This window comes from Fringilla coelebs, assembly GCF_963513975.1.
Source record: "Fringilla coelebs genome assembly, chromosome: 13".
Lineage (NCBI taxonomy): Eukaryota > Metazoa > Chordata > Aves > Passeriformes > Fringillidae > Fringilla > Fringilla coelebs.
The window spans coordinates 5,216,274-5,228,659 of NC_140039.1; the positions used below are offsets into that span (position 1 = coordinate 5,216,274).

Consider the following 12,386-nt stretch of genomic DNA (forward strand, 5'->3'; position numbering starts at 1 on the left):
TCCAGATCCTCTCTCACTGTGGGAGAAAGAAGAGTGCCGGGAATTCGCAGAACAGGCCCAGAGCCACAAGGGCTCTGCTCCCTGCTCAGCCCTGCGTGAGCCCTGCTCCCGTCCGCCTTCTCCCGTCGTCGCGCTGAAGAACACCAGTGTCTTCTGTCTGTTCCTCCGCTGAATCTGGGAAGGGAGAGGCAGCTGAGCCTGCAGCACGGCCCAGAGCCCCGAGGTGTGGGGCCCCTCTGGTCCCTGGGCAGCCACGTCCCTGCCCTACCTTCTCCTCCCGTTGTCAGGTCGCACTGACACACGGCCTGAGCCCAGCGTTCCCTTTTGGGGCCTTGGTCGCACAGGTCACAGTGGCCACTCTGACATCAGCACTGTGTACCCAAAATTGGGGCAGCCGTGGCCTCAGGTGCCTGGCAACTGCTTGTGGTTGCCCCCTGGGGCACCAAGGTTCTGCCATGGGTCCCAGCGTTTGGTCTGGCTGGAACCAGGGCCGGGACTCCTGCAGCAAGTGCAGGGTCAAATGCCAGGCCCTGGGGCAGCCATCCAGGGTGGCAGTGTAGGCAGGAAGGTGCTGTTCAGGCACTGCCACTCCAGGGCTCCTGCCCCTGCAGTTGGTTGCCCAGAGAGCCCCTATGGAGCGCCTGCACTGCAGAGATTGAACTGACGTTTCCCTCAAGACCCGTCTGGAGAAAACTGAGATGAACCTGATGTGATGCTGCTGCTGATCACCATTGGGTACAGGAGATAAACCTGGAGACCACCACAGCTGCCTCCAGACCTGAATTATCCTGTCATCCTATCAACTAACAACTTTGACATTTCATATAAATGGAAAAATTAGTGTTAAGCTCCTTAGAAATGTCATCTTTTTTACAGACTCTGTGGAAACACAGAAAATTCAATGAGAATGAAAATTCAATGAGAATTTTCTGTGTGCATTTGACAGGAGAGCTTGCAACATTCCTCAAGTCAAATGCAGGAGCATGCTTTTCCTAGATTATAGGAACTTTGCCAGTTTTTCCTGCTAGCAAATACATTGGATAAAAAAAGTCAGGAAGAGAAGCACAAACAATTCTTGTTGATTTTTCTCATTCATGTCTTTCAAACAGGCTCCTGGAAATCCAGATCCAAGACTTCTAGAACAATCAGTGGGACCTCTGGGAGACAGGGCAAGGGCTGACAAGCAGGGACACAGGAGCTGCTCAGCCATGCTGGTGCTGGGAGCCGCCTTCCTCCCCAAGTGGGGCCCAGCTGGGCCAGGGGGCAGCTCCTGGGACAGCCGTGCCCGCAATGGCCCCTGCTCTGCAAGGCCTCCAGCCCTGCCCATCAGCCAGGCAGGGGCAGAGCAGCCTTGGGGCCGATGCTGCTGCAGGCTAAGAGCCCCGCAGAGCTGCTCATGCCTGGGCCATTGGCTCTGTCCCCTGCAGCCTGCAGGCTGTGTGGCCGTGCAGAGCCTGAGCCCCGTGCTTCCCCCTGCCCTGGCAACTGCTCCTGTGCCGCTCCTGCACTGCCCAGGGCACCCCTGGGCGCTGCTCGGGCCTCACACCGGCCAGAACCAGCTGGGGCTGTGACAGCTCTGCTGCTCTGGGCACGGCTCTCGGGCAAAGCACCCGCCTGTCCCTGGGCTGGGGGCAGTGCCCAGGTCGGGCTTGGCAGAGCCCGTCCACTCCTGGAGGGCTGGGGGCACTGCTCTGGCCTGGCCTGGCCCGGGCCTGGGGGACCCTTGACATTCCTGCTTGCCCTTGGAGCCACCAGGGATGGGCTGGAGCTCAATGGCCCCGGCCTGGCCGCACAGTCAGGACCGGAGCCTTCCCCTGGCTCCCCAGGACATGAGACCCTCAGACCCAGCTCTGAAACACGGCCTAACAGACTTTGCAGATATCTATCCCTGCTAGATCTTTGAAAGTAATGTTCTTTGGCAATTTCTTCAAGGAACAAAAAAAGGAAAAGCTTCTGCTCTTTGAAAGAAAATTTATTGTTTTCCTCTCACTTTTCTTTTGGCATCCTTGTGTTTCTTCCTGCATTCCTGAAAATGGTGAATATACAACATAATGTTAGAAGTTTCTGAAATCACTTTTTCTCTTAAATACATTCCTTACATACTATTAACTGCTGCTGTAACATACAGAGAAGCAGTGTTTTACCTGACTGGACAACACAACATGATGTTACGCACACTTGTATAGTAAAAAACATTTGTACCTGGTCATTACAAAGTATCAAGCTCTTCTCCAGGTCCTGAATTAATTTTGCATGCACATTCATACCTGCATTCCCTCCCCATGCTCAGCTTTCACCTGGAGTTACCCAGGAACAGATGTTACATACTCACCTCAAGCAATACTCTACGTCTGTCTTCCCAACACTCTTTTTCTTCACTGAGCTCCTCTGATCTACAGAATAACTTTGGACCCTCTGCACAAAAGAAACAAAAAATATAATTGGGCTTAAAAACTTCTGATTGTGCTGCTGCTTCCAACAATCCTGAACAACACAGCAATAAAGTCAGAAATCAATTCTTCACGTCCTTCCTGTTCTCCTGCCCCCCACCACACCTTGGCTCCCGCAGAAATGTTCCCTACTGCAGCCTGCTGCACTGAGAACAATGAAAGGCAGCGGCAGTTTTCCTCAACATGCTGCAATCTAAATTGCAGTGAAATTGCAGCTGTTTCATTAAAAGCTCAGCACCAGCACCCCACATCTTCCTCCAGAACTGAGGTTTGCTGAGGCCTGAGCTCTCCATTTCCACACGCCCCGTAAATCAGGCTGGGAGATTCCAGTACACGAAGATACACCTGCAAGGATCCAAAATATCTAGGTCATCTGTCAAGTGACTAATTTTTTCGTAAACCCTACAAGTCCAGATTCCTATTAGGCAATTATCTGAAAGAGAAGAAAGCCAGAAATTGGCTTGACCTTTATTTTACCAGGACGTTCTCACAGGATTCTACCACAACTTGGAGCACAAGTGAGGGTGGCAAATTTTGACTAGAAAACATTCATAACCAGGCAGCATTTTGTCCTCCTCACTGAATTCCATTAAAAGAAAATACAAAAGGGGGTGAAGAAATTCTGTCATACCTCGTAGGCGTTCATCATCTTCGGAGAAGAAAAAAACTCTAGCACTTTCTGTGCGTGGTAAAGAAAGAAACCTAGACAAGTACAAAGGGGTTTGAGCATCCTAAATTGTACTATCAAATCCCATGAACATGGCTGGAACCTCTAGTGCTTCAGAGACATTCTATACATGGAAAAGCTTTATTCCCTAGTAACCAAATAGAGCTTTTTATTTTACAAAACCCACTTCTAAAGAGAAAACTGACTGTGTCTTTGGCTTTTGGCCAAACTCTGCTTGGAGTTGGTCAAACCAAAATGACCCGGTTAATTTCTTGTGCTCTACTTCTCTTTTTTCATATTCAACTTCACATCAAATGGGCTGCTGGGAGTTTGTCTCTGTGCAATGTCAGTTTCCCATTTCCTGAGTGCTGCTCTTAATATTCCCCCAGCATCCAACTACTACAGCCACGTAGACAACAAAGAGAAATGGAACTTGCATTTCTTGGTCCTTTTCAATTTCTGACATCTCAGGCTCATCATCACCCTCAGAACTGCTGTCTTGGAAACGTGGGTCCTCTTGCCACGTGACTTTTACCGGCTTTATTGTTCCAAGTACGTAAGGCTCTGCAATAACAGCACCGATAGAGAAAAAAACCCAGAACCTGATTATTCCTCTACTGGTCAGGAAAAATTCCTCCTTTCAAGTGAAATGCCTACAGTGGAAAAGACAGATTTAGGAAGCACAGAATGTTCTCCTTATAGATTTTCCTAGCTCTGTCTTTCCTCCAGTATTTTCCACTTTTTTCTAGGGATCTCTTACACATTGTGCTGTTACCTTCTTTGATGCCCAACTCCTCTGCGTCTCCAAAGAAGGAAAACTTGAAAGCACTCAGCTCCTGAGCTGCGTCGTTCTCAGGCAAAGGTCCCAAATGGTCATCTGGGGCAGAGTCCTGTGCATCCTCTTTGTCCCAGGGTATTTCCGCAGTGTTTTCTGGTGTTTTTTTTGAAGATCCAAACAAGTCTTTCAAATCAGCAGCAATATCATAATAGATTTCTTCAGACACTTGAGGAAGTGTCTCACGCTCTTCTTTCTTCTTCCTTTTGGCTTTACTGAAATGAGATTGTTCAAGGATAGCAACACAGCACACGTCCTTTTCGGAGACAGCTCCGCTAAGAGCCACCTTGCTCTGAGTGTCTCCCTAAGCATATCCAAGCCCATTAAGCAGTGGTTCACTTTCAAGGGTAAGCAGTGGGGAAACATCTGAGGTTGAAGTCTAAAGGCAGGAACAAGAGTTCTTTTTAATTAGCCACATCCTTAAGTGACTTTTCACTGAATACACAGTTACACAGAAATCAATTTAGCACAGGATTTCTTAATCTGATCAATCTTTAGTACAGATTTCTTAATCTTTTCCCACAGACCTGCAAATTTCCAAGTCCTTAAATTGACTTTTCTGACCTTCTGAAGTCAGAAAATCGCATCCAGAAAGCAGATGAACTAGAAAGGAAATATGACAGTACACGTTGGTTTTTGTCATCAGAATTCCTATTATATCTTGATTTTAGCAAGTGGAGAGAGAACTCAATTAGAATCAGATCATTCTGCATAGTTTCAAACTCTGTCTGTTGCTATAACCCTCTTTCCATGGGAAGAAACAAAATTCTAGTTACCAAGCTGTAATACTACCTCTCCTTTTCTGTAGCACTTGGTTTCCTTTCAAAAATTGCATGGTCCTCTCTTGTTGGATCATAACGGAGGGCATTAATATCTCTATAAAAATAGAAAGGAAAAGAAACACCAGTGTACAATCTAAATGCCAAAATTAAAGCTACCTCAAGTTTTACAATCAGAGCAAGATTCACATTAGCTCCTTTACCAAACAAGGTCTAAATCGATTCAAAATGTAACTGGCAGTTAGCACCCTCTAGTAAGTGTCTGGGTCAGAAAACATATAAGGAGAAGTGGATTTAATCAAATTGTGATGTTTCTGATAAAACACACTCACTTGTGTGTTTTGCAGTGAGTTTATACCTGCACTTGATCATCTCTTGAGGAGCTACATAAATACAGCTATCCATATAGATGTGGATATATTTCTTCTAGTACCAAGCACTGCATAAATTCAAATAGTCTAAAGGAGTAAAAAACCCAAAACAACACACAAGAACCCTTAATGCCCATCTTCCAAAATTCTGAGATTTCAGGGTCTTTCAGCCTCCTTCCTAAGCCTTCCTAAACATCCTTCTTTACTGATAGCATATGATTCATACTTGAATTTCTTCACACTTGTAGCTGCTTTATTTGGCTTGGGCTGCTCCAGGTTGATATTTAGGAGGCTTCCCAGTATTTGCAGATTTTTCTTTTTCTCCGCAGCAAGCTCCTCTTCTTCATCTGCCTTCAGGCTGTTTGTCTCTGCTAAGAGAAAAATAAATACATTCTATTTACTCTAAGCCTGTAATGTGGGATGCATAACATTTACTATAGTGCTAGTAGAGCTCACATCTATGAACACATCACTTCCTTTTATCTTGAAGCTACTTGAAGGTTTTCTGCCTTGCACTGTAGAAAACCTTTCATTAGAAATGTCACAGGCATCTATTTCATGGCAAAGTCAGAGCATTTATTTAACCCATTCCCTGATTGCATCACACAGCTGTGCAACCCTGCCACTGACAGATGCTCTACACAAAATCCCAGTAAAGCAAGAAAGGCTGTTGGAAACTCTATGGCCACCAGTAACCAGGAAATGTGATCAGCTTTACCTTCTTCCTCACTGTCACTCTCAAGGAATCGAGCATCCATGCGGAACCTTTCATCAGTGCCAAAGCGAGATTGCAGCTGCAGGAGCTGAACAAATCAAACAGATGCTATTAAGCACTGGAGAAGAAAATCATAATTCAGTAACTTTTTTTTTTTTTACTATAACAATAGCAACATAGTCTTTATGTTTAGCTTTTGATGTCTTTTTCAGTAATTTCTTTGTATGTAAAGATGACAGTGTCAGAGAAACTCCTCCCACTCCCCATCACACGTTATGTCCTTCCTTTACAGGAATTCTGTTTTAAGTTCATAAAAATCATATTCAGCAAGAATGAATAAATACAGGTTATGTTCTTCTGAAGTGGTGCTATGGAGACCTAGAGAAAAACTAAACTACAGTAATAACTTCACTCACTTTTTCACCAGCTTTGCCTTCAAACTGGGGCTTAATTTTGAATCGCTCATCATCTGTATCCTCTTGCTCATCCTCACTGCTCTCAAACAGTCTGCCCGAAGGTTTGGGAGCTGACTTGTCCTTTGTTACACAAACAGAAAAGAAGAGAAAAGCAGCTGTTCACATAAATGAGAGAACGTAAATCAGTACCAACTTTGTTCATGTGCTCTCCAGTTTAGCTGAAAAAGCAGATTTCTTGCACAACCAGCTCCCTTCCTGATCCATATGCTTCAAATCTTAACTGTCCACACACCTTGTACAATTCTGCTTTACAGTTACAACTGTTCAATTTTACCACAGGCAAAATACCCATGCAAAGGGAAAATCAGGTGTTACAATATGAGATAGTTTGGTATAAAAATTCAACTTTCTGATTACATCATACTGATTTTTTCCCCCGGTAACACTTACTTCTCCATGCCCATTTCCCAAACTTGCATCCTTTTTCAACATCTCACCCACTTCAGCTTCCTCTTCCACATCAGAATCGAATATGATGTGTTTGTGCTGTCCCACTGGCTGCCTGTCCTAGGAAAGAGTCAACTGTCAAGTCAAACACACCAAATACCTGCTGTGCTCAGACACAATTATCAGAAAGATGTTTTAATGACACAAAACCAGGAACCCACTATGCCTCTTGCAACTCTACAGGTATTCCAGGGAGCTGGTATGCAGCATTTTGTATACTCTGAAAACTGGCAATGTCATTAGAAATTCCAGATTATGATTTTAAAACATCTTATCCCACATGTATTAATTACCCTCTTCCTTGCATTGTGTACTATTCAGATAGAAGTTGTAATTACCAGATTTGAAAGAGCTCCTTGAATGAGTTTCTTCTGTAATTCCCTCTCTCTCTGTCTCTCTTCCAGAGCTGCCAGCCTCCTCTGGTTGTCCTGGACCTGTTTCTCTATTGCACTGTGCTCCTTTGAGGCAGCAGCTCGAAGACAAAGCTCCTTACCTTCCAAAAGGCTTGTGTTCTCATTCCCACCTTTATTACTTTCACATTCTGGGGTTTTTTTGCTTGTATTCCTCTTTAATGTTTTGGAAAGCAGTTTTGGGCTCTTCAGCTGCTGTTTAATGTGCTCCTGGGCCCCTGCAGCATCACTGTCCATGTCACTGCTCCCATCACCATGATCAGTACTGGCAGCAGCAGCTCTCTGCTCTGAATTTTGGCCTTGTACAGAACTTACACCTTTGTTCTTCCCTTGCAAATGAGGCCTGGAATCAGGCTGAAGTCTCTGACCTGCTGAGGAGGCAGCAGTTGACAGTTCCTCATGCTGTTCAAAAGGCACTTTGCATCTCTTTTTGCTGCTGACTTCAAGTGAACACAAGGGATGGTTCTTTGCTTGATTTTTAGATGACTCCTTCCCAAAATAAGATGTACAAGCTTCAGCTACCAAACTTTTTACAGACTTCTTCTTTAAGCCAGTGCTGTCCTTACTTAACTCTTTTACACAAAGGGACGCCATTCCTCTGAAGGGCTGATACTTCAAATGTGAATTATTCTGTCCCTTGGAGCTTTCCTCAACAGCATCCTCCTCCCCTGCTAAAATATCAGCCAGCACATCTTCAGGACAGATGTTTTTTTTTTTAATTGCAGGGTGAAATTTAGAAAATTTTGGTTTATTCACAGTATTATCCTTAGGATTATCTTCAACACCAGACTGACAAGGACTCTGTTCACTGCCTGACCCCTCTGCAGGCGTCCCAGTGTTTTCTGTGGCCAGTGCTTTTAAGTCATCCAAGGTGAGGTCTAGGCGGTAACAGTTTTGCATCATAGACTCATAATCAGAGCTGGTTTCAGACTCTGAACCAGAGCTGTCACTATCACATGTCTCTGCTGTACTCTGCAAGGCAGCAATGCTGGATTTTTTGCTTTTCCCTTTTCTTTCAATGTGTTCTTCTTTTGAACTGCGAGTTTTCAGTGAGGAGCTATTTACCAAACCACTTTTTTTTTTAGCTAATATTTCTTTTCTTTTCACCCTCCCCTGTTTTGAGTCTTCTGGAGTTTTACTTTCAGCAATGATTTCATCTGTATCTGCTGAATCATAACCATTATCACATTCCATACCCTCTTTCTCTTTGTTACTTCCTTTAATAGCTTTCTTCATGGCATCCGAATTGCTTAAGGACCAGTGGCTACTGTATTTTAATTCAAAATTATCTCCAACAATTTCCAAGTGTTCACTTTCAGTCTCAACATTTTCAGCTTTCTGTCTTTCTGCCTCTTTCTTCACCATTGCTCTGATGTCCTCTTCAGAATCAATGTCACTATCAGAATTACTGCTATTATTTTTGGTTGTAACTCCATTAGCATTTTTAGACATTTTCCCATCCAATCTCCTTGCTGGAGGCAATTCCAACTCCTCAGCAGGTTTGGGTTTTGATCTTTGGCCGAGCTGGGGTGAGTCTGTATGTTTGGGACGTGGTGGGCACCCAGAGGACAGAGCTGCTCCATCCAGGGGCTCTCTGTGCAGCTGCCTCCGTTTCTCCGGTGCTTTCCCAGTCCTGGGGGATTCTCCTCGCCGCTTCCTGCTCCCGCTGCCCTCTCCCCCTCCCAGGCTCCAGGTGAGCTGGGACACAGGAGCTGCAGGTGCCAGCTCTGCCTCCAGCTTCCTCAGGTTGTGGCAGTACTTTGAGGGGTCATACTTCACCACGTTAGTCTGAGTTAAGGATTTGAAAGGCCCCAATTCTTTTAGCAGACTCAGGGATTTATCAAGAGGCTGAATTCTGCAGGGAAGGACAGCAAAGAATCTTTTTTCATGCTATGACCATAAACCTTTAAGCAACTCAGTGCAGTGTAAAACAACTGCTCAAGTCACACAAACTTACTGCAGGATTTACTTAGGGGATTCAGAAAATTAAGCCTGACAGAGGAGTAAAATTTAGGACTGTCAAGCAACTGTTTTCCCATATGACAAAAGAAGGAAGGGAATTTTGTTCAAGGCCAAACAATCAGAAAAGGATATTTTATTTTTTTGTTGATTCCTGAGGTGCAGGATAGGCAAGACTCTGCCAAATTTTCCAACAACCCATTTCTGAAAGAAAAGAAAAAGAGAGTAGAAGTAGCTCTGGAATAAAACAAATGTTTATTCTTGAAAAACAAAAACACTAATAAAGAACGACATGTGATTAATTTTTTTTTCTTTATTCTCTCTAGTGAGCCCTACCATGCAACTTGGCCAGCCTCCTTCTCAAAAACAAAACAAATCAAAGCCAACCAAAAAAATAAATTTCTACAACCTACAAACAGTGATAATACAACCTACAAAGAGTGATAATAAAGAACTAAATTTCTTTACAAGTACTGTTTTTAGCACAGGATTTCTGGTTTATGAATTAACAGTGGTACCTACAAAGACAGCATCACTATTATTTTGCTCTTTTTCAAAAAAAATATTTTAAAAGCCACTCTGTGCTTAGCAAATAGTTTTGAAAACTTTGTAGTAAATATAAATTTTGTTGCCAAAATTTGCATGTCAGGTGATTTTATTCTTACTTTTGTAAGCATGGGCAGACCCCTGATCCTGTGCTGAAGCCCAACTCAGTCACCCAAAGTTATGTGGTGCATAGAAATATTCCCTTTACAAGCTTTGAAGGGTGACACAACCATATTCCCAGTATCAGTGAGGAACAGGGCATTTCCTCATATGATCATGATCATTTCCACTCATTGCAAAGAATGACAGGAGCCCTCTCCTGTCTACACATGGGGTACTTCCTCAGAGTACTTTCCACAGCTTGGACTGTCACTCTTAATAATGAAGTTTCTTTACGTAAAGCGTAAATTTGGCATGAATTTAGATGCAATGAGCTTGCTTTTTGTTCTTTTATTTCTCTTGTACATCTACCCCACCATACCTTATGGTCTGGCACCTCTGTACCTGGTACTGCTTTCATGTGGAAGTCCACAATTCCCTTTTTTTTCAGTGATTCCAACAGGCACATTTGGTCATTTCTCTGTGGTTTTTCTTTCTGCAGCTTTGCTTCCTCCCTCTCCGTGGCCAGCCTGTACCAGAGAGTAAATCACACATGGAAAAAGGTGCAGAATTGGAGCTGGCAGTGATCCCCTCCCACAGAACAGCAGCCATTAGGAATTGCCCCACTCAGGGAATTAACCCCATGCCCTCTGAGGAAACAGTGATGCAAAATGTGTTACAGCATCAAAGGTAAATCAACAGCCCAGAGAATCTATCAAAACTGAAACAGTAAGAGTGTACAAAATGAAAGTACAGCCATAACATTATCAGATAAGCAGAAAATAGGCAGTTTTAGCAACAACATATATTTGAAAAGATTGGTTTCTACCTGTGCAAAAAGCTTTCTTTGGCCAACTCAATTTGCAGTGTCCCCCCTTTCCATTTTGTTTTATTTAAAACTGACATGCCTGCAAAACAAAGATGGGAAATTAGTATTTTCTACATTAAAAAAAAAAAAAAAAAAAGCCCATCACAGACTTCACTAGGCCTCCTTGTATGACAGCCTGAGGTTCCCTCAGCATCACCTTGTCCCTGACTGCTCACTTGGGGCAGGGCTGCATCTGAGAGGGCCAATATCCAAATCTTAAACCAGCAGGTTTACAGCCAAAGCTGAAGTTCTCCCTTCAGAAGTGCCTCATGGCAGCATTCCCCAGAGCCAGGGCACATTGCAAAAGGAGCTTTACATCAGCTCTTCTTCTGGGTGTCCTCTCACAGAAATCAATTTCAGTGTTTTATAGATCTGATGAAAGCACATGAGGCATAAAAGGCTTAGAGCAAACCAACAGGGTGCCCAGAGCAGCTGCCCCATCCCTGGCAGTGTCCCAGGCCAGGCTGGACAGGGCTTGGAGCAGCCTGGGACAGTGAAGGAGTCCCTGCTATGAGATGATCATTAAGGTCCCCTCCAAGGCAGGCTATTCTCTGAGCCTCTGAAACTCACAAATCACCTCCTTCAGTCACAAGGGATCTTTTCAATCTGCCTACAGCAATTTCTGAAAATTCAGCAAAGCAGCTTCCACAAAGCTGCAGCTTAAAGAAACTAAAATCAACCTGAGAAGAACATGAAAGAGGCTCTACCATGACCACAGCTGGATGTGACAACATGAGATGAGCTATCAGCAATGTAACTTGGCTCAAAAACATAACTAAGAAAAGAAAACAAAACCAAAAAAGTACTTACACTTTTTCAGATCGGCATCAGAAATGTTGACACTGATGTAAGCAAAAGTTTTTGTAGGATTCCCTGATCAATGACAAACATTGTTAGTTTTACGTAATTTCATCATTTCCTTTAAAACTGAACTGTCTCTAAAGAAAAAATTCCATTTCATGCTCCAAACAGAAAAGCAAATAACTTTTAAAAACTGAAAGAAAATCGTTACCCTGATCATCTTTCCTGGTAATAATCTCTGCCTCCAGAACATGCCCAAACTTGCCAAATCTTTCTTCCAGCTCAGCCCTGGACACCGTGTGGCTAAGCCCTCCAACATAGAGACGTTTGGAAACCTGTTCCTTCTCCATGCTGCCAAGCCGATATCACACCAGGACACACACTCTGTTCCTCTGCAGGGAGACAAAACAGTTCAGCGACACGCAAATTCACGTGATTAGAACAACGAGTCAGGGACAAATCAGCGATTAAAAAGCCACGAAGAACCTTATGAGCAGAGCACTGCTTTGAGTTGCAGTGGGTAACACGCTCTGTTGCGGAGCAGCGACGGCAAACCCCGCGCTGCTGCAGGAAACCGGAGCTCAGGGGCTTTTTAAAACACTAAACCACATAACTGAACTATATAAATGTATAAGAGAATACGAGAGAATAAGCGCACACGGCTCTTTACTATATAACCCAAGGGTTTCCTATAGCGGGAACACAGCCCGTGGCGCGGGAACACAGCCCACAGCCCAACCCTCCCCTCCCGGGAGATGTCGAGGGACCCCCGGCCTGAAGGGCCCCGGCCCCGCTGTGCCCCAGCCCGGCCTCACCGCCGCCATGTGCGAGCGCCGCGGCGCCACCACCTTACCTTCCCCCCCGCAACTCTTCCCAGCCCTCACTCGGAAAAAAGGGTTCCGCCCGCCTGGTGCCGCTGGATTCTGATCGGCTGCTCGCCCCTGCTGGGTTCCTGTTTCCGGC

The 12,386-nt window shown here is 44.6% G+C and overlaps 1 protein-coding gene across 1 annotated transcript; it reads right to left on the reverse strand.

The window, feature by feature from the left end:
* Positions 1 to 1,951: 1,951 nt before the first annotated feature.
* On the reverse strand, positions 1,952 to 12,265 carry NOL8 (nucleolar protein 8). The gene is made up of 17 exons (XM_084214427.1): positions 12,239 to 12,265; positions 11,635 to 11,815; positions 11,433 to 11,495; positions 10,584 to 10,662; positions 10,137 to 10,284; positions 9,245 to 9,313; positions 7,079 to 8,932; positions 6,684 to 6,800; positions 6,234 to 6,353; positions 5,821 to 5,905; positions 5,329 to 5,473; positions 4,745 to 4,828; positions 3,893 to 4,167; positions 3,555 to 3,681; positions 3,082 to 3,152; positions 2,333 to 2,415; positions 1,952 to 2,026 (listed from the first exon to the last, which is right to left on the reverse strand). The coding sequence occupies exons 2-17, from the start codon at positions 11,771 to 11,773 to the stop codon at positions 1,973 to 1,975; spliced, it is 3,513 nt and encodes a 1,170-aa protein (XP_084070553.1). The 5' UTR covers positions 11,774 to 11,815; positions 12,239 to 12,265; the 3' UTR covers positions 1,952 to 1,972.
* Positions 12,266 to 12,386: the final 121 nt, after the last annotated feature.

What these genes read in the sequence shown, in the direction of transcription:
- NOL8 (XM_084214427.1), bottom strand. Translation starts at nt 11,773, where the DNA reads ATGGAGAAGGAACAGGTTTCCAAACGTCTCTATGTTGGAGGGCTTAGC. An exon ending in TGATGCCGATCTGAAAAAGT is followed by an intron (nt 10,663 to 11,432) that starts GTAAGTACTTTT and finishes TTTGTTTTGCAG; the next exon opens with GCATGTCAGTTTTAAATAAA. An exon ending in GGAGTTGGGCATCAAAGAAG is followed by an intron (nt 3,682 to 3,892) that starts GTAACAGCACAA and finishes CTGTTATTGCAG; the next exon opens with AGCCTTACGTACTTGGAACA.